This window comes from Sebastes fasciatus, chromosome 4 (assembly GCF_043250625.1).
Source record: "Sebastes fasciatus isolate fSebFas1 chromosome 4, fSebFas1.pri, whole genome shotgun sequence".
In the NCBI taxonomy this organism is placed as follows: Eukaryota; Metazoa; Chordata; class Actinopteri; order Perciformes; family Sebastidae; genus Sebastes; species Sebastes fasciatus.
Window position 1 is genome coordinate 15,205,533 of NC_133798.1, and position 22,831 is coordinate 15,228,363.

General features: G+C 41.2%; 1 protein-coding gene across 1 annotated transcript in view; it reads left to right on the top strand.

Annotated features, from left to right (window-relative positions):
* The window catches only part of LOC141765925 (N-acetyl-beta-glucosaminyl-glycoprotein 4-beta-N-acetylgalactosaminyltransferase 1-like), a 163,703-nt gene that overhangs the window by 44,904 nt on the left and 95,968 nt on the right, over nt 1-22,831 (top strand). Inside the window, exon 2 of the mRNA XM_074632235.1 lies at nt 7,480-7,592. Coding sequence (XP_074488336.1) covers nt 7,480-7,592 — 113 coding nt within the window. The remainder of the gene's footprint in view (nt 1-7,479; nt 7,593-22,831) is intronic.

Sequence of the window (22,831 nt, forward strand, 5' to 3'; positions counted from 1 at the left end):
TACTTGTTAGAAGCTGGTGGGCAGCACAGTCCTGCTGGGCTAAATAACGGAGCTCCTAACGTTAACGGAGGTACCACTGAGTTATATTATGAGGTGTTCAGGCTCTACTCAGTAAAAATACTATTGGGTGAAGGTAAATTACAACGTTATCATGATGTGTACAAATGTAATCTCGTAAAATTAAGTTTTTTGGCGAGAAACTTGAATAAATTGAGGTGTTTGTAGGAGATGTTTTGATAATAGATAATTAGATAGATAATAGAGAGGGAATTATGACCTGTTCAACTTCCTAACACTAGCTCTAAGCTTGCCAAGATTTGTTTTAATCAGAGCAAATATTTAAATAATCATAATATTGGGTTTTTATGCAAATAACCACTATAGATGGCAATAGCAAAGTACAGTACAGTACTGTGTAGGCTACAGTACCCTCCCTCCCATGAAAAATAGGCCTCCCCCGGAAGCTACGGTGTCATTCGAAAAATGTAATTAACCATGCATATAATGTTTTTTATGTAAAATATATCAAACATTGAATGACATCAGATTTAAAATGTGATTCCTTCATTTAGAGCATAGATTTTGAGTGGCAGACAAAAAAATATACTTGGTACGCAGAGAAAAAAGTTAATTCCAGACCCTGTTTGGGGATGTCGGTCGGATTAAAACAAGCACCACTTTGGGCTTCTGGGAACTTGTTATGGGCATTTTTCACTATTATATATGCATTTAAAATAGTGAAAAGACTCAAGAGTGAATCGATTCATTGAAAACATAGTCAGAATAAGATAAGATAGACTTTATTCTCCTGAAGGAAATTTGTGTTGGACAGATACAGTATCTGCTGTTAAGAAATACAAAATAACATACTGCATACAATACAGTACATACTGTACTTACACAGACTGTCGCCAGTCCACATGCACACAGACATTAACCTACAGTACATGCATAGACTGCTAGTGTACTATGGGCAGTAGTGTAATAATGAAAATATTTGGTAGTTGTAAACCCTAGAAATTTGTACTTTGAATGTAAGAACAAATAGATTTTTCACCTCATTTTGAACATTTGAATGTGAATCTGTAATTTGTAATGTGTTTCTTTCCCTGCTGTGTTCTGTTGCTAGTCCCCCATCAACGTTGAATCTTAAGTGTGCCTTTTCAAAAGAGACCATGTAGGAACCAATCTTGATATAACACTGGCAAATGAGTTGTGATAATGACTGTTGGCGTTGTTCTGTAACCACCAAGAGCTTCCGTGTTTGACTGTGTGCTATTATTTCCCCTGTTTACCAGAGGGCTGTTACATGGAACAGATCCTGAGGGCTCCCAAACTTCTATCTAATTTGTTATGACTGGACTGGACACATTAGGTTCAAATTAAAACTTCTACTTAACCACTTCCGCTTTATTTTTTATTCCATCTATAATGTTCAGTGGTTTCTCCTCTCCTAACAGCCCCTCGTTGCCGTTCTCGGATCTCCTGCTGCGCTCACTTCTTTGATTCTGTGATTAGCATTCTGCTGTATCACCATTCTGTCTATCACTTAACATACAGCGGAGCGCCGTCGTGCACTGAAAAGTGCTTGTTGTCGGTCTTGGTCAAAAATAAAATGAGACACAGAGATGCAACACGCACACACACATGCATATATTGTATGCATATATGCGCACAAATACACCGAAACGCATAAATATAAACTGGCACTCGTACAGCGCAGATGAGAGCTCCGACAGCTGCAGTTCGCCGAAAGCTATAGAGTTAAGAATATCATTAGTTGTAAAAGGGCAGCCAGACAAGGTGAACTTATTAATCATTTCTCAAAAGTAGAAGAAGCTGGAGAAAGTTCCCCCAATCCTTGTCTCCATCTACAGGTTACACCCACATAAACCTCGGATAAGACTCCTGTTTATTGTGGTATTTAATACACTCCGTCACAGACTTAACTCTCCAAAGAAATGGTCTCTATCTCTGTCCTCTGGAGGTTATAGAAGTTGCTCTCCGCCATCTTATCTGCACAGTAAATAGTGCTGTAGTTTTAGGAGTGAACAGATTAGGCAGAACACTATAGCGGAGACTCCTAAATGATTAGTATTCAGCCTTGGTCTTCTGGTGGCGGGTGGCGGAGCTCGTAGTCGATTGGCTTCCATTAACCTGCCAGTCTGCTCTTCATTACTTCATTAGAGCCCGCGTGGAGGCTTGAGGAAGTCCCGTCACAGTCCAGGGACCAGGACTGACTCCTGACTCGCTGCGGCTTGCCACGGGGCGTCAGACTTATACCTCGGCCCTCGGCTGCTGCACACTGCATCATGGTGTGTGTGTGTGTGTAATTGTGTAATGCCTGCAGTGCGTCCTGTTCTTTCAGTCCTTTTTAACTTTGTGTTGGTGAGTAAATGATAGCAATGCATGCTGGTTAGTTACTTAGGAGAACAGCCAGGACCAACCTCATGGTTTGTATAGCTCATTCACCATCACGGGACCATTTGATTGGTTCATCAAACCTCTACTTCCTGCCAGCAGGGGACACATTATTTATGACTCATTCAATTTGCAGCACCACATCTTTCTATTCAGTTCCTTTCAAATGGCTTTATTGGGATGACGTAACACTGTACATGTTGCCAAAGCATATTTAAATGTTAAAATTGGGGCTGTCAAAGTTAAAGTGACATTGAAAGGGAAATTTGTTTTAACGCCACTAATTTCTTTAACACAATAATGCAATTGATCTTTTGGAGGTTGTAGCGGGCTCAGTTATAAAGCTAGAGTGATAATACTGGTATTGCATGAAACTAGAAAACCGAATGAATCCATTTGTACCAACCATGTCATACCAGCTTGTCATGAAGGAGGCTAAATAACCCTTCAAACTTGCTAAATTTGGGTGAGGAAAAACTGTCATGGCCATTTTCAAAGGGATCCCTTGACCTCTGACCTCAAGATATGTGAATGAAAATGGGTTCTATGGGTACCCACGAGTCTCCCCTTTACAGACATGACCCCTTTATGATAATCAAATGCAGTTTTGGGCAAGTCACAGTCAAGTCAGCACACTGACACACCGACAGCTGTTGTTGCCTGTTGGGCTGCAGTTTGTGATTGAGCATATATTTTTATGCTAAATACAGTACCTGTGAAGGTTTCTGGACAATATTTGTCATTGTTTTAATTAAATATTTTAATCGATTGACAGCCCTATTTGAAAAGTTAACATTAATTATATTGTATATTAAAATCAATAAAATAAACTGAAATACAATAAGTCCTACTATTCAAAGGTTGGTTGGAACAATACCAGCAGGAAACAAAGCAAAACCAACAATCAAAAACAATAACAAAGTGCAGGTAACTGTCACTGATTACGTTTACATGCACAAAATATTCTTCCTTTTTTTTGTTGCCCTTATTCCGAAAAAGACATTATCCCTACTAAGCTGTTTACATGGCTAATGAAAATGAATATTCTACTAATATTCACGCTTACATCAAGCCGTGCATACTCCGATTAACGTAACCTGTAGCGGACTTGTTCCTCCCTCGTTCATTCCTTCAACCACCTTCTTGAAAAGGTCGGCGTTGCCATATTTGCGCATATATCCAAAAATCGGTTGATATCCATGTCTTTCACAATATTTTAACGTAGGTGTGTTTCTCCTTCCGACCAGAAATGTGAGCTTCTCTTTTGGGCATGCATCCTGGTAAACTGTCGGCTAGTTGGTTTGTGTATAACGCACAGAGCTGGCTGTAAACAGGCAAGAGGCCGTGTGTCACAGACTGCAGTAGAAACCCCCAATTGAGACTCATATTCTGAATGCGCTGTATACATTTCCAAAGAATGCTCCTAAAACCTGAATAATATCATCATATCCCACATGTCTTAAACGGAAAATGATACATTCTGAATAAGGCCTAATTCAGTACATCCAAATGGAATACGAGTTTTACATGACCTGTATCAAAGTAGAAATATTGTCATATTCGGAATAATAGCGGAACATACCTTTCTATTTGACAAACTACACATGAGCATGTATACCTGTGAGACATGTATGCATACATTTAATCAGGACACACACTCACACACACACTTAAACCTATCTTTTAAGAGTGTTAAGGAGTGCTAGAAGGAATATGTTGGCAAAGAATGTCTTAACACACACACACACACATTACAAGTGCTTTGCAGTTCTCATTATCTTCCTCTTTTGGGATCGTTGAAGAATTTATTAGAAGAATATATTAGCAGCGAATGTTCTATATTTTTTTTCAAACATTTATCCATATAAAAGGACTCCGGAAATGGGGCACTAATGATTTAAATGTAACTAAAATTATATAAACAGCAGCGGAAACTTATTTCCGCATTACACTTCACTCATTTTCCTACGGCTCTGCATACAGGGTGCAGAGATGGAGTTTGTACTCTTAGTGCTTAAGAAGTCTTATTTTCTCAGGAAAGAAGTTCACTCAAACATTACTCTCCCCAGACTTCAAAAGACAATGCTTGGGGGACTTGAAGACGAGGAGAAATGATTTGAAAGTGAATTCTTAGTTGAAGTTTGCCTCCTAATGTTGGTCGACTGCTCCGTGTCATCTGGCTGATGTTTCCACAGGTGATTCTCTTTCCGTCAAACTCTAATGCTGTTAATCTTTTCTCTATTTATTGAGGTATTAAAGAAAGCTCTGATGGATTTTGCCTGTCAGTTTGACCATCTGTACTGCTTCAGTATTTCTCTTGCATACAAAATACAATGCGTTCCTTATTGTACAGAGCATGTAAAGGTGGAGGTTCTACAGTAAGGCCCTTATTATTCCAAGTATGATGAATTTGAACCATGTTATCTTGGACTGTGGGTTATTTTCAGAAGTTTCACAGTCTGCCGTCTCTATTTTGAGACTCGAAGCTGTCACTCATTTAATTTCCAGTTAGGACTGATGTGAGATGTTCGCGTTCTGCGTGCTCATTCATCTTTAAGGTGATCACTTAAACATAAATGAGGCGAGGCAAAGGGGAGTCTCACCTGGCTCCCTGGAGCATCACCTGCTCATAATAGTCTCATATGAACGGTTAAGGGTAGATGTGCTGCCAGCTGACTCATGCAGTGACTCATGCAGTGTGTACGCAGAGGAAGAACAAAAATAAACAGCAAAATGAGGCAAGAGATAAATGGAAACGCATAAAAAAACAGATTTGATATTTATTTTCCATTTGGCGTGATTTGTTATATTCTAATTGCAGTATCATATCTTTTGTTTAATATCTTTGTTGGATTTTTGACATGTTGGTGGACGTAATATTTATGAAATTTAAATACATTCAGACACATTTTTTACTGCCGCTACTGAAATCTACATGTACAAAAAGAAATCGGTTTTAGTTACATAGCGAGATCAAAACTTGGAAGTTGAAGTGTCCTACTATTTTTGGCTCAACAATGGCAGGAAAGTCGGGCTTGAAGTGAGACCAAGTTGAGCACGGCTACTCTTTGGTGTTTGCTCTTTGATCTGGCGAAGCTTTGATCGACCCCGGAGGACGTACTTAGACTGTCCGTGTCGAGTTTTCGCAGCACGGTTCCTGTGGCTCAAGTGGCCTTGTTTGACAAGGAAATGGCACTCTCTGAAAGCTTCTGCGACTTCCATTGCTTGGTATTATGTTTTTTTGTTCTTTCTTTTTTGGAGTTGGGGGTGACATTTCCAGTGCACTTTGTCCTGAGTCAGAAAACATACATACATAATATACCCTTACGCAATCAGAGAGAAAAGTGGGAATACAGTTTAGACGGCTAGATTGTGAACACTGCGATTTTCTCTGTTTCATTTCTTAAGCAAAAGGAGATTTTTTCAGATCAAAGCAGAGTTTTATTACAGTTGTTTTGGAATCAGTGAAATTGCAAAGGGAATGGAGGGAGACAGGCGAGATGATGTGCAAACAAATGAGGAAAACAAATCATCATCACAGATTATGTTTGCTGGAGACTTTCATGGGACGCAGATCAAGTTGTACAAGAAGAAAACGTTCACTGTTGCTACATTTTCATTTTTAATTTTCACTTTTCTTTGATTGTTTTTCATCGTTTTATCTGCCGTCGCTTTACGTGAACGATGAGTGAGCGCGCACACCCATCTGTCTTCTCCTCTTCTCCTCGACCGCATCAATCTCCCCGCAGCCCAACCCTGCCACACACACACACAGACACACTTACACACACACACACAGCATCTAATTCAGCCCACTCAGACTCATTGTTAAGGGGACATATTGGAAAACCATTAGCTCTCATTATGCTTTATAGCCACCCGTTCTCCCCATTCTGTCTTTTAATCACAATCCATCCCCGTGTGTGTGTGTGTGTGTGTGTGTTTGTGTGTGTGTGTGCACTGCAGCCGCCCCCTGCTCAGCAGACAGTAATGAACCACTTTCGCTGTAATGCTTTTGGGACACCACAAAGCCCCCCGTCCCCCTCCCTCTTGCTTTTTATGGGGGAGTCAATGGCACAGGCGCCACCTTTTATGGCAGCCCATCGGAGCTGCAGCGGTGTTGTGCATTCGCGAGCCAATGTCAGCCAAATGGGATCGAATGCTGTGCAATAGAAATAAAAAGAGATTGAAGTGAATGGGGTATGGATTCCCTTTTTTATATGAACTCCTCGTCGAGGTAGAAACCCTTATAGGAAACCTTATGAGTATCCATTGGCTGCTTGTAACTCCAAATAACCAGGCCCTTGTAAAGTGCTGAGTATCCTGTTACAGCCCTGTATTGAATTGTGTTCCGGTTTGATCATCCATGACAGCGTGTACGTATATGAGCGTGTGTTTTGCTGGCAGACAATTTTGACCATATGCTCTGTGACGGACACACAAAATAACACACACTTGCATGCACACACACTCTCGTAATGAGTGGATTTAAATTCCGGTTGTTCTCTCCCGGCCAAGGCAACTGTCATCATTGTGCAGCAAAACTCCCATAATCCATCTGTGGCATGACAGCATCCTAACAGCTCCACTTCGCAGCAAGAAAAGCCATTCTTTATGTCTCTCCGTTTCTCGATCTCTTCCTTTTTTTTCCCATTTTCACTCCCCCCCTCTTCACATTTCCCCTCCGGACCGTTTTTTATTCTTCTCTCTTGTCTCTTTTCCGTTTTTCCAATTAAATTTTTTTTCCCCACTTAATCTCCTTTTTTCTCTGGAAACTTTTATCTGGGTTTGATTACACTAGAGAGGCTTAGTAGGAGGGGAAAGTGAACGATAGCTCGGAATTATTGTTGACCACGATGATGATGGTAATGAAGATATTCATAATTATAATTATGCTATAGAGATGATAGAGATGGGAATGACAATGATGCTATTAATGATGATTAAAATGGAGATGAGGATGGTGACAATGAGGATGATGATGACAGTGAGAATATAGCGATGATAATGGTGCTTGCTGGCTTTCTGAGTGCTGTCCATGTTTTCACCTTGGCCCAGATGGAGAGAGACAGACGGAGGGGACGGACACCAGCCGTAAGAGGGACGCTCGCTCCTCGGCCGGACACCACAAGAGTGAGGACACCAGCGACAGCAGGGAGGACGAGGCTGCAGTGAGTCTTTCTCTCTCGCTGTCTTTCTCCTTTTCTGTCTCACCACTCTGAGGCGAATATTAATGTGATGACAACACAAACACCCACATCCTTCTGACTATAGATGGGGAAACATTACAGAATCTGTAATCAGATTTCATTGTTTTGAAACTTTTCATCTTTGCTCATTAAAACCCATCTACAGTTTAGCCTCCTGACCCCACCCACTGCATTGAATTTGAATAATGTTTCCAGCTTTAGGAAGGCCACAGCTCAAGATATACTGTGAATACATCACGCAATCTAACCTCCTCCTCAAACGTTTATTTCTGTGATAGTTTTTGTGCTGAGTGATACAGTGAACAGCAGAATATGAGAGTTTGGACCACCGCCAGAGATCATTAGCACTTGGTACATGCAGCAGTAAACCACCGAGACAATCTGACACTTAAAGTCTTATTTCCCCTGACAGTGGGTGGATTTTAGGGTTAAGCACGGCAATTTTACCCACAGATAAGTTCCAAATACTGCAAAACCTGCAGGGCACATTAGCTCCAACTGCGTGTTGAAATGACGAGCTCCTGTTGCTCCCAACAAGCTGTCCAAATGAGGATTATTATCAAAACTCACTCAAAAAACGTTGACAACCCACAGTCTGATCTGAATAAGTGCTAAAGTGTATTACAAAGAGAAATATCTAATATAATTAAGGGCCTTCTACAGTCAGGAACTGCTTATTTTTGGTTGTTCGGTCTCAACAGGACAGAGTTTGATTCCAAAATAAGATTGAAAACCACTGTAAATAAGACTGTATCTCTCTGGGTGTGTCCAGGCTTTTACACCAATCAGTCAAACACACTGTACTCCCGTGCTGTAATCTTTTATCTCTACTTCAATTGTATCTAGCTGTTTTCTTCCTTCTTCAGTAACGTCAAAAGACACTTTCAATACTCTCCAGATTCACCACTCACCTTCTGGCCTTGAGGCAGGCAATTTATTATTAGTCGCTCCTTCCTCAGCCTCAGTCAACCAGGTTTCCAGGCCAACACTTGCCACTCATGTTGACGGGCTGTCTACCTTGAAATGATATCTCGCCTGAGGCTCAGGTATCTGTAAAACAACCTGAGGTGCCGAAGAATCAGGCCGCAAAGGCAGACAATCCGCAGTAATTACATGTTCACCGCGCAATGGGGCTGTGTTGAATATTTGATGTAAAAGAGGCCTAAGATATTGTAGAGCAAGGGATGTAGACGGATACAGATTAATGAGATGTATCCGATAGTTATTGGTATTTTTTTTTTTATAATAAAAAGCTTTTACCTCTCTGTCCGCTAGAGAGGATCATTATTATGGGCTGTAAAGGAAGTCCCTGAGAAGCTGCTGGGAGGTAGAATGAATTCTAATGAATTATGAACTGGTATCAGTACAGTTTATTCTAAGAAATGATCAGTCTTTTTTTGCTTCTATCTATATATACCACATAATTAGTTAGTTAAACTTAGGCAAATTCGTGATTTGTGATATTTGGCTATACATATAAAATTTACATAACTTGACTTAAAGCTACATCGGGTAGAAACGGAGCAAATATGATAAAAAAAAGATTTATTTATTTTTATAAAACGGTCACTATATCCTGATTGTAGTAAATTAGACAGGTAATCTGAAAAAAAATCATGTGCCTCTGTGCCCTCCGGTGCTCCTAATAGCATCTGCTAGATTTCACAGACACAATCAGACAACCAATCAGAGCCGAGCCGTCCAGCTGCTATCTATGAGCCGGCTGTCAATCACTCCCGAACTCCCGAACTATGTCACTCTATCATATCATAGTGGTCGCACTGATTTCTGACCTGGATCTGCAGTGTAATGTCACTCTAATCCACCACACAAAACATGCATGGCCACACACAAGCTGTGGCTGCAGGAGTTTAAGACCCAAACACAGTTAAAGTTAAAACCCAAATTGTTGATATCGCTGTATTTCTGTTGACTATAGCCGAAGGGGAACATCTGAGAGAAGAAGAAGACGATATATCTTATTCCATAAAATGCAGTCGTCTTCAGAATCGATTTAAGTGGAGGCTTTAGGAAATGTGCTCGTAGAGATAAGAGTCATGAAGGGGAGCCGGCGGGGGTTTTTCTGAACGGCCCTCCTCTAAACTGTAAACCTGCCTGATAGCGTTAGAGCTCCTCTTCTGTAACAGTCATATGAAAAGCGGGTCTCAGGATGAGTCAGTCTCGCGTGCCGAAGCTCAAATATTCTGCTGCGCCGTAAGCATTCTGCTGAAGTCACTAAAACGTGTCAGAAAGTTTATGGCGTGCCCTTTATGAATTTTAATAGCATCGCTTTGTCATTTTGTTCCCTAAACGACGGGTGATAGATTTGGTTTGCTTCAAATAATGATCACTTAGATGAACTGTGTTCGTACTCGGACGGTAAACACGCTCTAAATCATCACAATTACAATATAGGAGATAGAATTGGCCCGCTGCAGGAGGTGCTTAGTTGGATTTACGATCTGTAGAGTATACCATAAGACTGAGCACCATTTGTGGTTATCTATAACACTGCTTTATTTGTAGCTATCATTTTAAAGGTGTGTGTGTGTGCGTGTGTGTGCATATCAACACAGCTCACCCTTAAGACTTTTCTGTTCATCTCTATTCATCTATAATTTACATGCCCATTTACCAGCTCTTTGTTCCAGCAGTGCTTGACCTCTGAGTGTGTGCTTTTATAAGTGTGTACGTAGCATACCACGTTTCACTTTTTCTCTCTCGCTGCTCATTCAGCACCAACATCTCGAGGAAAGCCGAAGCAACATAATTGACACCTTGAGTCGATGTGACGCCGCTCCAGTGAGAGCGCTCCTTCACTTAGAGAATGCCAGTGCCAAAGGCCAGCGCTGTAGTTCGTGTTTCCTGGCCTGAGAGACGAAGTTAGTTCAACACCAGACGTGTGTGTGTGTGTGTGTGTGTGTGGGTGGGTGTCTAAGAGAGAGAACGACAGAAAGAGAGAAGGATGATTTAGTATGTTTAATGTGCTGTAATGTGGGTCAGGGGGACAGACGCCCTTCTCCCTTGTTTGCCATCTCTGTTAAGCTCCTCTAATGTTTTGTGCTGCACTAATAGCTCACTAAAGCTGCCATTTCAGAAATTTCAGACAATGAAACCAAAATTGCATGGATGAAAACAAGCAGAAAAGCTCCTAAGGCTGTGTGCACTCAAGATTAATAGACAGCCTAAAAGGAAGTGGAATGACCTTATTGCATTTGGGCACAAGGACTGTGTCACACACACACACACACACACACACACACACACACACACACACACACACACACACACACACACACACACACACACACACACACACACAGATAGAGAAAGATACTGGTGCATCGCCTACTGCTTAAATTAATTTAATGAGGACTTTCGTGAGACCTGCAACACATATCAAGTCTCCAAATGACACTTTTTTTTCACTTGTTCATCTCTCAGTTTCTCACACTTTCTGCCTCCTGCCTCCCCTCTAAAAGTGGAACTGATAGAAAGAGCTAAGTGGCATCCTTCCTTGGTGTGAGTAAAGGTGAAGAGGTGGATGCTGGTTTCTGATAGAAGCCTTGCAAATGTGTCCTGCGAGCCTCCCAGTTTGTTGTCAGATGGATGGAGAAAGCGGTGACAGGAGAGAGAGAGAGTGTTAATCTGAGCACATTAGAGGGAAGCGGGGTTAAGGCGAGTTCAGACAACAGGGAGGACATGAGGGGATGGAAGGAAACAAGAGAAAATCACACGTAAAAAGAGAAGATGAGGAGCAGGATCGTCTGTAGAGAGAGTAATTGCGTTCCTCTCTGCCTCTGTGAAATAAGGCTGCGACTGAGCAGCAAATGTTTGCCTCTGAACCTTTCTTTCTTTGCCTGCAATTCACTAAAATTGCTGCTTAAATAGTTGACGGAGTGTGTCAGGGTTGGCAATTACAGGAACCCAATTTCTTTTTTATTTTTTTTTATGTTTTGAAAGACATGGAATATCTCCCTGGCCACCTGCTGTTCAAGACAAAACCTGCAATAGATTTACACTGTCACAAAGTGTTTGTGTGAGTTTGTGTGCGTGCCACCTCCAGGGGAGCCTCCAGGTGGCCACCACTTTGTCTGACGGTCTTACTAAGGTTATATGAAGCCAGGTGGTGCATACACATCAACATGTATGTGGCATGTGTGTGTGTGTGTGATTGTATGTTTGTGTGCGTGTAGTTAATATGGATGAGGTGTAGATTCTTTGCTCTGCACCCTGCTCCTCCTGTCAGTGGCAGATTGCTTTCGGGGCTCCGCCTCTTCATGTCTCGTACCTGATGAGAGGGAAGAATGATGAAGGCTGAAGAGGAGGGTTGGGGCTTCGCAGTAGAAAATAGAGGCTGGAGGACAAAAAGAGACAGAAGAGAAGAGCAGATTTGATGAAACTGGGAATCATTAATATTGATTTTGATGATAAACCAGGGCACGCAAGTGTCGAAAGGTATTTTTTGCTTGTCAGTCACGGATGTTAGAAAGATGGTTATTCAGACAGACACACTGAGAAAATTGTGGAAGAACAAAACAAGATTGACAGCCACATGCATGCCATGAATGAGTGGGCAATGTGGCCTTAAAATAATATCACGATATTGCAATGCATTTTTGCAATAATTATATTTTTGACGATATACTATACATTCATAATGTCATACAATATACATGCATTCTGTAGACTAAAGTTGGGCATACACTATACGCCCATTTCGGGCCTGAATTTTGAGCCACACGACTCATTTGAGAGTCGTACGATGGGTTAGCTGTCCACAGGCTCTCGCAGAGTTGAAGCAGAGCCACGGGCTGATTCCCCATTGTCAGTGCCTTTTTTCTACTTGTTTTCCAGTAATCAGAGCGTAGCTATCAAGATAACAATGTACAATAGATATAGTAAAATGTATCTAGCTTACCTCCAGTTCTCTCTGCAAAATGGACAAGCCATACTGTCCACGTCTTCCTAGCCACTGGTGAGTCCACTTACACCGGCACGTTTCTGCCCTGTTAAAATTGTGACCCGTACATACCTCTGCTAGCTAACAAACTTAACTTACCTCTGAGCTTTCAAACCAATTTTTATTGACAACAGCCAGAGCGGTCCGCAGGGGCCGACGGGCTGTGTTTTTTTCTATTTTACACATACAGTGTGAGCACTCAGGTCGTGGCTGACAATCCGACCGTACAGTGTGAGCACATAAATCGGGAGCTTTGGCTTTACATTGCAAATGATGTACTCGTACATTAGGAGTAGGAAGACAACATTTCTAAAACCGTACAGTGTATGCCTAGCTTATTATCATCACAGAAGATGAAAAATGTCTTAAAATTTCAGGTCAATAAATCTATCATGCATTAGTATCTAATGTCACACAAACACACAGAGGACAGGCCAGCGACTCCTAGTGCACTTTCCCAGACAGAAGACACTGTAATAAGCCAGTTAGCCAAGGTAAAGGCCTGCAATCGAGGTCATGAAGAGGAGAGGAGAGCCAGGGAGGACGAGTGTGAGGAGATATTTCACCTACAGGAGGCTTGCGAGAAAGGGCTGCACCATTGTCTTTCACCTGACAGAGATTTTAATCATAGTGGCAATTTTACTGCAGCTCATAAACCGCAGCAGCCAGGCCTCATTGTTAACCTCCAATTGCTTTCAGGGCTGTAAATATGGCCGCCTTACATCGCTCCGGCCTTGTCGATAGTTTATGGGAGATGGGAAGGAGGTGGTGCTGGCATGGGAAGACACGCCTGAGAATGATGAGGAGCAGAGAGCACGGACTGACTAGTAAATAAACACATGGCCGATCAGCGAGACTCCACACACTCAACTGCACCGCACAGATTTGGCCGGGATGATACAATGCTGTGTGCGCTAGGCGGGCGGGTATTAGGCTTCATGTAATCTGTGTAAATGGACCCAAACATAGGGATTAGCATCACAGCGTAATTGTTCAATTTGACATTTAGATTTGACCGTGGAGGTCAGTGACACATGACTCATTTTCCCAGGTACCCATTACATTTATTTAGCATTTCCAATGCTGTCACGGATTGAAAAAGGATTGTCGCCGAGCGAGTCAGGGTGATGCTTCCAGGCGGTGACTCAGTGGCCTCCTCCTCTCTGACATTTGGTTGAGGGAGTTCTCTCCTGCTGATTGGATCCGCAGCCAGCCAAGTGGAAATGGATCTCCCATGAGGAATTTGGTACATCAGCCGGAGCGCCCTACCCCGGGATGTCGGAGCTCGCACTGCGTTTGTTTTCTGACACTTTTCTCAAGTGTGTTGTCTCCTGTGTTACCAAATCAGTTTAATTACATTTTTTGTCTTTAATCAAGAACTCCAGTGCCTACATGGTCCCCAGGGTCTGTCGAGTGAAGCAAAGAACAGTTAGCTGTAAAATATGAACTCAGAGCTTTTAGATAATGGTGGGTCCATTCCTCCCGAGGCACTTTTGACCAGATGAGCGGTTGTAGCGGAGGACGGTTAAGAGACAGAAACTGAGACAGTGCGGTTTGCTATATAGGAATGAAATACAGACAGTAACCAACTATAGCCCAGACGCTATTAACAATGAAGTAGCAGTTGTTCTTGCACAAGTTCTAAAGACACGAGGACAAAGGACTTTGTCTCACAATAATCTCACTCAAGAAGTCTACTGAAACTAGAGCAATTCAAGCACGAGAGCGCAAGAGATGGTTAGAAAAAGGCGTCTAGACACCGTGTGCTGTTATTATACTTGAGATTAATCAAATGTTACAGTGATCTTGTTTGGATTTTAACGGGAAGCTGACCAGACACTGTTTCCGGGTTTTCAATTTCAGTCTATCGAATGGCTGCTAAAGATTTCTAAGGTCTTGTTTTTTTCTCTAAAACTCAACGACCTTGCCAGGACACATGTTAATAGTCCCACATTAACCTTCATCAAACATTTAAACATTTAATTTATCACAACTTGGGTCTTCAGATGTATTCCTATACGCAATAATACGATTGTGCTCACCACAATCACCAAATTAATAGCCGAGATCTTTGAATGCAAAAACATTGCTAAAAAGTCTGATGGGGCAAGAAACATGAGCAGTCAGCTGATCATGCAGGTTTTAAACAAACTCTAAGTTTAGCTAAACTTCTTTGGAAGCAAACGGTAAAACTGTTCCCCAAACTGTTCGGTCCAAAATCCCATCAGAGTACAAACAGTTCAACGTACCTGCTGTGGTCGTGCAATGAGGGATTACTGCTGAGCATTACGGTTGTGCTCACTTTCAGTTTCACCGCCAAATAAAGTGGTTCAGGTAATCTGACTACAATGTTGGCTTGTTTACAATCTCTACACTTGTCTGACTGCTCATTTTCTCTTGTTCCTAGATCTTTGGCAAGTACAAGGTCATCATAGCTGATGGAAACGATGATCACAGCTATGAAAATGAGTCTCATTCCATCTTTGTAGTCATCGATCAAACCTAATCAAAGGACTAGAGCTATATTCAGGATTGATTTGGTCTTTACATCTTAACATTCAAACCTTTTTAAAGTACCAGTCTTTATGCAGAAATCAATGTATTCCCTTGGATGTACATAATTTCACTCGGTTCATCCACAAGCCTCTGATAGCCCTATCTGTAACCCTACAAACAGTGAGCTCTTCTCTGTCATTTTTCAAACTTGGGGGTGTTGACAGCTCTGTTATATGGGGCTATTTGAGGGTTCAGGCCAGAATTGTTTTTCCTCTGGGTGCTTCAGTGCTTTCACTCATTCTCACTATCACTTCTCAGGCATTTGCCGGCCTGGTGTTGGTTCACAGAGGATGGAGATCCAAGCTGTGGGCATGCAATAAACTCACAGGCAGGGCTCCAGCTCTGAGGTCTGCACTGTCTTTATACTCTGTTGCCCACAACTAGATGCCAACAGAGTGGAAGGCTGTTCCGCAACACCAAAAGCTCTGTGTGTACATATGCAGTATTCTGTACATGCACACAAGTTGTACGATACCTACAGCCAAAACCTAAAGAATTGATTTCAAGAGAGCGTTTAGTTTCATTTCCACCCTCTACATCCTAGATAGAGAGGGAAAGAAATTTCACAGTGGGATCTCCCTCAATCCTTTTAGGCACACTATTGAAGGGGTTCTTGCTCTTTCCTCATTCGTTCCGACTCCCACCTGCTGGCTCTGCTCCAGCAGTGGTCAGCGCTAAGCTGTTACCGGCTGGCTGTTTGCCGTTGATGGTCAGTTTCACGCTGGGACGATGCTGGGTGGAGGTCATTAGGTCACAAGACGTGACGCTAGACTTATATGTCTGTTTATATTTCTCACCTCCAGCCCTCTCACTCTGTGGGGTGCTTTCTATTACGCTGACATGATGGCTGCCTGCTGGTTGACTGCTGTCAAAGTGGACTGCTGATAAAGGCGTCGGAAGTCAATGAGTTCAGGGCTGCGAATCCCATCACCCCAAGAGAAATGATGTTCCAAAGTTTTGTGAGGGACAGGGGCAGGGACATCACGTTGGTCAAGGTCGGCAACAGTGCTGGGCGATTTACTATGTAGACTTAATTTGAATTGTTTTTTGCACAATCTGTGAAATGTCTACATCATGAGACATGCGTTATTAGAGCGTGCATGAAAGGTTACTTTTAGTCCAAAAGAAACATAGGTGATAGAAGGCTACATCAGCCATCTTGAGTCACAGCAGTACTGTAAACTGTGATGTGAATAGTCACAGTATAGAGGAACAAGTGGACAACCTCTGGGGTTTGAAAAGTGAAGCCAATGCAGAAGAGCCAGCAGGGGGCGACTCCTCTGGTTGTAAAAAGAAGTCAGATTGTATAGAAGTCTATGAGAAAATGACCCTACTTCTCACTTGATTTATTACCACAGTACACATTGTAAACATGAGTTTATGGTCTCAATCGTTAGTTTCAAGTCTTCTTCAATACAGCATGATGTTCATTTAGTAAATTATGGTCCCATTTAGAGTGAAATAGACCATAAAGCAGGAGATGATTTAGGGCGTGGCTACCTTGTGATTGACAGGTCGCTACCACGGCGTTGTCTGGTCCGACAGTTGTCCGTGTTTTCGTCTCACAACTTTAACCCTTAATGTGTTTTCAGTTCATGAACGTCAATTATAACCTTTTTGGTCGCCTATAAATGTCTTATTCCGTGTTTTCGGTTGTACTTAGCTCCACCCTCTCGTGCCACTTCTAGTTGCAAAAATACTGACCTTGAGGCTCCGAAAACGGCAGTCCACAAACCAATGGGTGACGTCACTGTGACTACATCCACTTCTTATATACAGTCTATGATAGGAAACCACTGCAGTGTACTGAACTGGCCTGACTCCAGATAGCTGGCCCCAGCTCTTCTATAGTGAATCTACAATCTACGAGAGGGACAGACTGGAAAAAAGACTTATCACACCAATGTAAGCTCTCAGTTTGTGCCTGTTGACGAGATATTATCTCCGGTTACGAGAGGTGAAGCCTTCAGCCGACTGAACAATGTGCAGATTGTGCTAAAAATAAAATAAAAAATATGTTTCAATCACATTTTTTTCTCGCTGAATTAAGCAAGGAAAAATGATTAACATTGTGAATCGTCCCTTGAAATGACGTTGAATAACCGTCATGGTGAAATACCTTTCCATAAATTTAAAAAAATTGGAAATGGAGCCCAGGTTGTGGGAGTTCAGCGTAAATGTATACTCTTACCTGCCTCTGCGGTCTGATCTCTGCATATAATCCCTTTGTGGTAAGGAAATAGATTTTTCCCTCTATTCATACTCAGATGTTTTTTTACGACACTGCGTGTATCATTCAATGTTTATTTCACAAGGTTGATTCCAAAACAAGTAAAAGATCCGTGTAAATGTGCTATGCAGACGTACTCCTACAGGATCTGTGGTGTTACACCGGAGGATCCTTGAGAACAAGAGCTGATGGTGAAGGGCCTTGTCTGGGAAAATGCATCAACCCCTGCAAGACTAACTTGTTTAAGTGCTTAATGTTATAAGTGCTTTCAGAAGGCTGGATCATAGAAAATGGCGGTGGATGTCATGAGTGTAGAAGATGCCTGCGTGTCTGCCAGAATAAACAAGCAGGTGCGGCTCCTGTTGCCACTCGATAAAGGGGGAACAAAAAACATGCACAGCTCCATTTTTCTTCTGTCCCATAAAGAATAAAACAAACGGTTAACAATACAAACAAGGCAGGGATAAGAACCTCAATGAACAATAGCAGCAATCTCAGTCTCTCTCCATCTTCCTTGCCAAATCTCCCACAACGGAGGCATTTATTTGACAAGAGGCAGATCAGGCTTGGCAGGGTAGCACCATGGATGGATGGATGGAGTGATTGGAAACAAAATTGTTGGTGTGGGCACGCTGTGTTTCTGTGGGTCTAAAGAAGAGGAGGAGGAGCACGTTCATTTGCATTCCCGTGGGAACGTTTCCTGCTTTCATCAGTATTCCCTGTTTGCCAGAGTTGGAGCGAGCGCCATATCGCCGAAGAGTTGGAGGGGATTTTCGTGTTTTGCTTCAGTTTTCAGCTTTTCTCTTGGGAGTTCTCTATAGGTGCCTGCTTTCATGTGTCTCTTTTTTTTCCCTTTTAGTCTGCATTCTTTCATCTAAGAGTGGCCTCAAAACATTAACCAGTGTATGGAGAGATGCGTTGGATGTAACTCATTGAAGTTGCATACAGAATAAGTACTGCTACTGACAGTTTTAAAAGTTAACATTCGGGTAGGTGTAGAGACACGCTGGTAAAACAGTGCTTTAATTTATCAGGACCTTCACTCTCACTTCAGTTATCTATTCAAATTATTCTCATACATATGTTTGACTTCCAAGGTCAATGTCTCTTTCTATCTGTGTCTTACTAGTATCTTTCTTTGCTTCTCTCCATCCGTCCTCTCTGCTCCATCTACCTCTTTTCTCTCTTCTTTGCTTCCACTCATCCTGTCCTCATTTGGCTGGTGTGTGTTTCCAGTCTATAATGTATTGTCTCCTGTGGTGAACCAGCCCATGGGCCTTTGCTCCTCATTGATCTCTGCTGTCCCCACGCTGTCCTGGCAGAGGCCAGACTCTTGGAGCCCGTTGATTGATCTCCTCAGGATCCCTGCCTGCCTCACCACCCATGGTCACCCACCTTGGTCTTCTCCTGTCTTCAACTCCTGTCTTGTCATCACTTCTGTCACCTCTGTCTCCTCTTGTTCTACCATTCTTCATCTCCTAAATCTGGGCTAATGTCTATATGTAGTTTATATAGTGACACTTTTCTTTAACTCTCCTATTTATCATTTATAAGCAGTATATAAACAATTGTTTATAAAACACTAGTTGTAAGCAGGTTTATTAATGTATTTTTCAACAAAAATAATTGACATCTTCTATGAAGTGTCATTGACTGGTGTATGTAAGGGCTAATGTACAGCGAGCTGGTCATTGTTGTGGAGTCTTGCGTCGCCCTGAAGGTGTTTATTTCACAACATTGACCCACTGGCTGTACATTATCCCGCTTATTACACGTCTACTAAATAGTTAATTAATTATATAGATATTATTATAGAATCTTCATATATAAATCTAAGTTAGGAAACAGGCAGCAGTACGTGCAAATAGGGGACTACAAATCAACATGCTCAGGTATTACTTGTGGGGTCCCGCAGGGATCAGTATTGGGTCCAAAATTGTTTATTATGTATATAAATGACATAGGTAGGGTATCAAGGACACTGAATTTAGTTTTATTTGCAGATGACACAAATATTTTTTGTTCTGGGGAAAATCTGCAGCAGCTTTTGGAGGTGGCCACAACAGAAATCAGAAAATTGCAACGGTGGTTTGACAGAAATAAATTGTCATTAAATTTGGACAAAACTAAATTTATGTTATTTGGAAACCAAAAAATAGACATACCAGTACAAATGATAATAGATGATGTGACTATTGAAAGAGTATATGTAAATAAATTTCTGGGTGTAATACTGGACCACAAAATCTGCTGGAAACCTCAGATAAATTATGTAAGAACAAAGCTGGCAAAGAGCATAGCAGTCTTAGGGAAAACAAGACACACACTGGATCATAAATCACTGCACATTCTGTATTCGTCACTTGTATCACCATATCTGAATTACTGTGTAGAAGTTTGGGGTAACACTTATAAAAGCAACTTACAACCATTATGCATACTACAGAAGAGAGCAATCAGGATAGTAAATAATGTGGGATATAGGGAACACACGAACACACTGTTTTTGAAGTCACATGCATTGAAATTTATGGATTTAGTCAAATTTAAAACCGCAATAATTATGTTTAAAGCAAGACATAATTCACTTCCGGGCAATATTCAAAAAATGTTTTGTGACAGGGAGGGGGGTTATAATTTAAGAGGAAAATTTAATTTTAAAAAGCATTGTGTTCGTACAAAAAAGAAGAGTATGTGTATTTCAGTCTGTGGGGTGGATTTGTGGAATGGGTTAGGTGATGGGTTGAAGGGGAGCACAAATATAAATCAATTTAAAAAGCTATACAAGAAAGATATTTTTGGGAGGTACATGGTTGAAGAAGAGTTGTGTTAAAGGTTGGTTATATACTTTTTAACTGCGGATGTATTTGTGGGTTGTAAATAAATTTGGGATGCTGTTCATATATTCAACTTGGGATGTAAATAAATCTGAGATAGTTTTTATATTATATTATCATTCTATGATATATGAGTTAATAGAGGAGAAGTGAGAAAGGGGTAGGGTAATATAAGTTTTTCTTCTACCTACTCCTTTTCGGACACTATAACTCTTGTTTTGTTTGTTATTATTTTGTATCTGTTTTTATTTATTATATGTTCGAAATAAAGTCTTTCATTCATTCATTCATAAGTTAATAAAAACATGTATATAGTTATTATAATACATTAATACTATATTTCATCTTCATATCAAATATGAAGACGCAGTACTTTATATATTAACAACTGTTATATTATATTGAGCATTCAGTAACTCTTTATACAGAAGTTATGGATGGTTCAAAGGGGGAGTTATGGTTGACAAATGCATCCATCCATCCATTATCTGTAATGGGTACACCCTGGACAGATCGCAAGTCTATCACAAGGCTGACACATAGAGACAGACAACCATTCACACTCACATTCACACCTTCGGCCAATTCAGAGTCAACAATTGACCTAACCTGCATGTCTTTGGACTGTGGGAGGACACCGGAGAACCCGGAGGAAACCCACGCTAACACGGGGAGAACATGCAAACTCCACACAGAAGGGCTCCAAGCCAGGTTTGAACCTGCAACCCTCTTACTACTAGCGCTTATAACGTTAAAATGAGGGTGCTAAAATAAAATGTTACCCTTTTACATTTCTCTTTTATATAATATATACCATGTATAATAACATTTAAAATGTTTTTTTTGAAAATACAAACTTACAACTTGCTGTATCATGGCTGCAGTAGCTTGAAAATCATTGCGGTGCCATTTGGTCAAGGTTCCTTAAAAGTACGCGTGACTGTAAAGCTTTTGCAGGAATATTCACAGAAAAAATGGAGACAGTGAAGGGAGTACCACATAATCATAATAGGTGACTTCCTCCTCCTCCTCCTCTTTCTCATCTCATCCTCCTCCTCCTCCTCATCTCATCTTATGGGTATGAGAGAAATAATATGCTTTGCATCTGCATTAGAATTCCATTTTACATTGGTCCGTTATAATACTGGTATAATGATGTAATAATGCTGTAATATTTTAGTCAATATAACCTGCTGCAATTGACAGTAACAGATCACACTGCTGTGATTACCATAGAAACCACAGTTTGAGTTTGACCTTTAAAAGTCTTTGTGAGTAGCGGGTAAATCAGACAGGCCTCATTTACCAGCTACTCTAATCATGCCACATACATCAGATATGATCTTGCACTTAATGTGCTGCTATGACAACTTACATGTCGTAACAGCGCTTCGAGGAAATAAAAAACAAAACAGGATTTAATATTAAACATTGACTGTGACTGTGAAACGGCTGAGATAAACGAAAGAAGGTGATTATTCTTCATGTAGCTCATCCAGGGGTAATGGCCTAAACAGTCTATTAATCTGGCTACAGTAGCGGACGGCTCAAGCTGCTGAAGCGCTTTTGTTTGGCTCTGTTGTTATTGTCAGGATATCAATTCCTTTAAGCGTCCTCCTGGATTTATTCTGTCATTAAACAACCCACTGCCTTGATTTTTCTCACATGAGCCAGTAGAAGTTTGCAGATATATATCGACGCAGGAGTCGATGCCGCTGGCTGGGAGGCATAGATGGATCTGGAGTGGCCGTTTCAGACTCTTGTGAGATGGCAGCTGGCGGGAGAAAACCAATTTTTATTGGCTTTTTCAATTTGCGCCTCACCGGACAGGAGCAACACTATGTTAATTGCAACCGGTGAATCGATGGCGTAGTTTGAGTGAGTGTCTCCTTGTCTCTGTGCTTATTCAAAATTGAAAAACCAGAAGATGACTTCTCCTGCCACTGTACATGAAGTACGTACATTAACAGGGAATGGCACTTTGAGATATATTTTCTATTCAAGGTCAAATGCAAAGTCATTATCATCACATAGGGGTGTGTCAGGTAACTGTATTTTTGAGTAATCTTTGTGGATGTACTGTTATTGAAAATAAAAACACTTCAGGTGTATTGATAAGCAATAGCCGGATCACTTATTCAAAGCAATCCCTTTCTCTTTCTCTGTACTTTGTATCATTCCGGTCTTAGTAACTTATGAACTGTGTAAATACTCAACGTATCCTCATACAGCAGTTTGTACGACATCTTACGAAAAGTTATTCCCTATTTTTTGTGCATTTTCCTACGAATGTCCAGCAACACGTGTCTATTTCCACTCGGTACATGCATACAGTCTTTTCAAAATAAACTTCCATTTTCACAGGAAACATACTTGGTTAGGTTTAGGCAACAAAACTACGTTCAGGAAAAGATTATGGAAGTGGCTTAACTTAAGTACGGAACTTACGTGACTCACGGGATATGAACACCTGAGTGAAAGTCTGGTTCACGATTATGTGGATTACATACAAATTGATTTTGTGGGATATACACAAATTACTCTGAGTTACTTATTGTAGGTATAGCTACAAACGGTGTATGAGAACAGCCTGAAATATTATGACAATCATCGC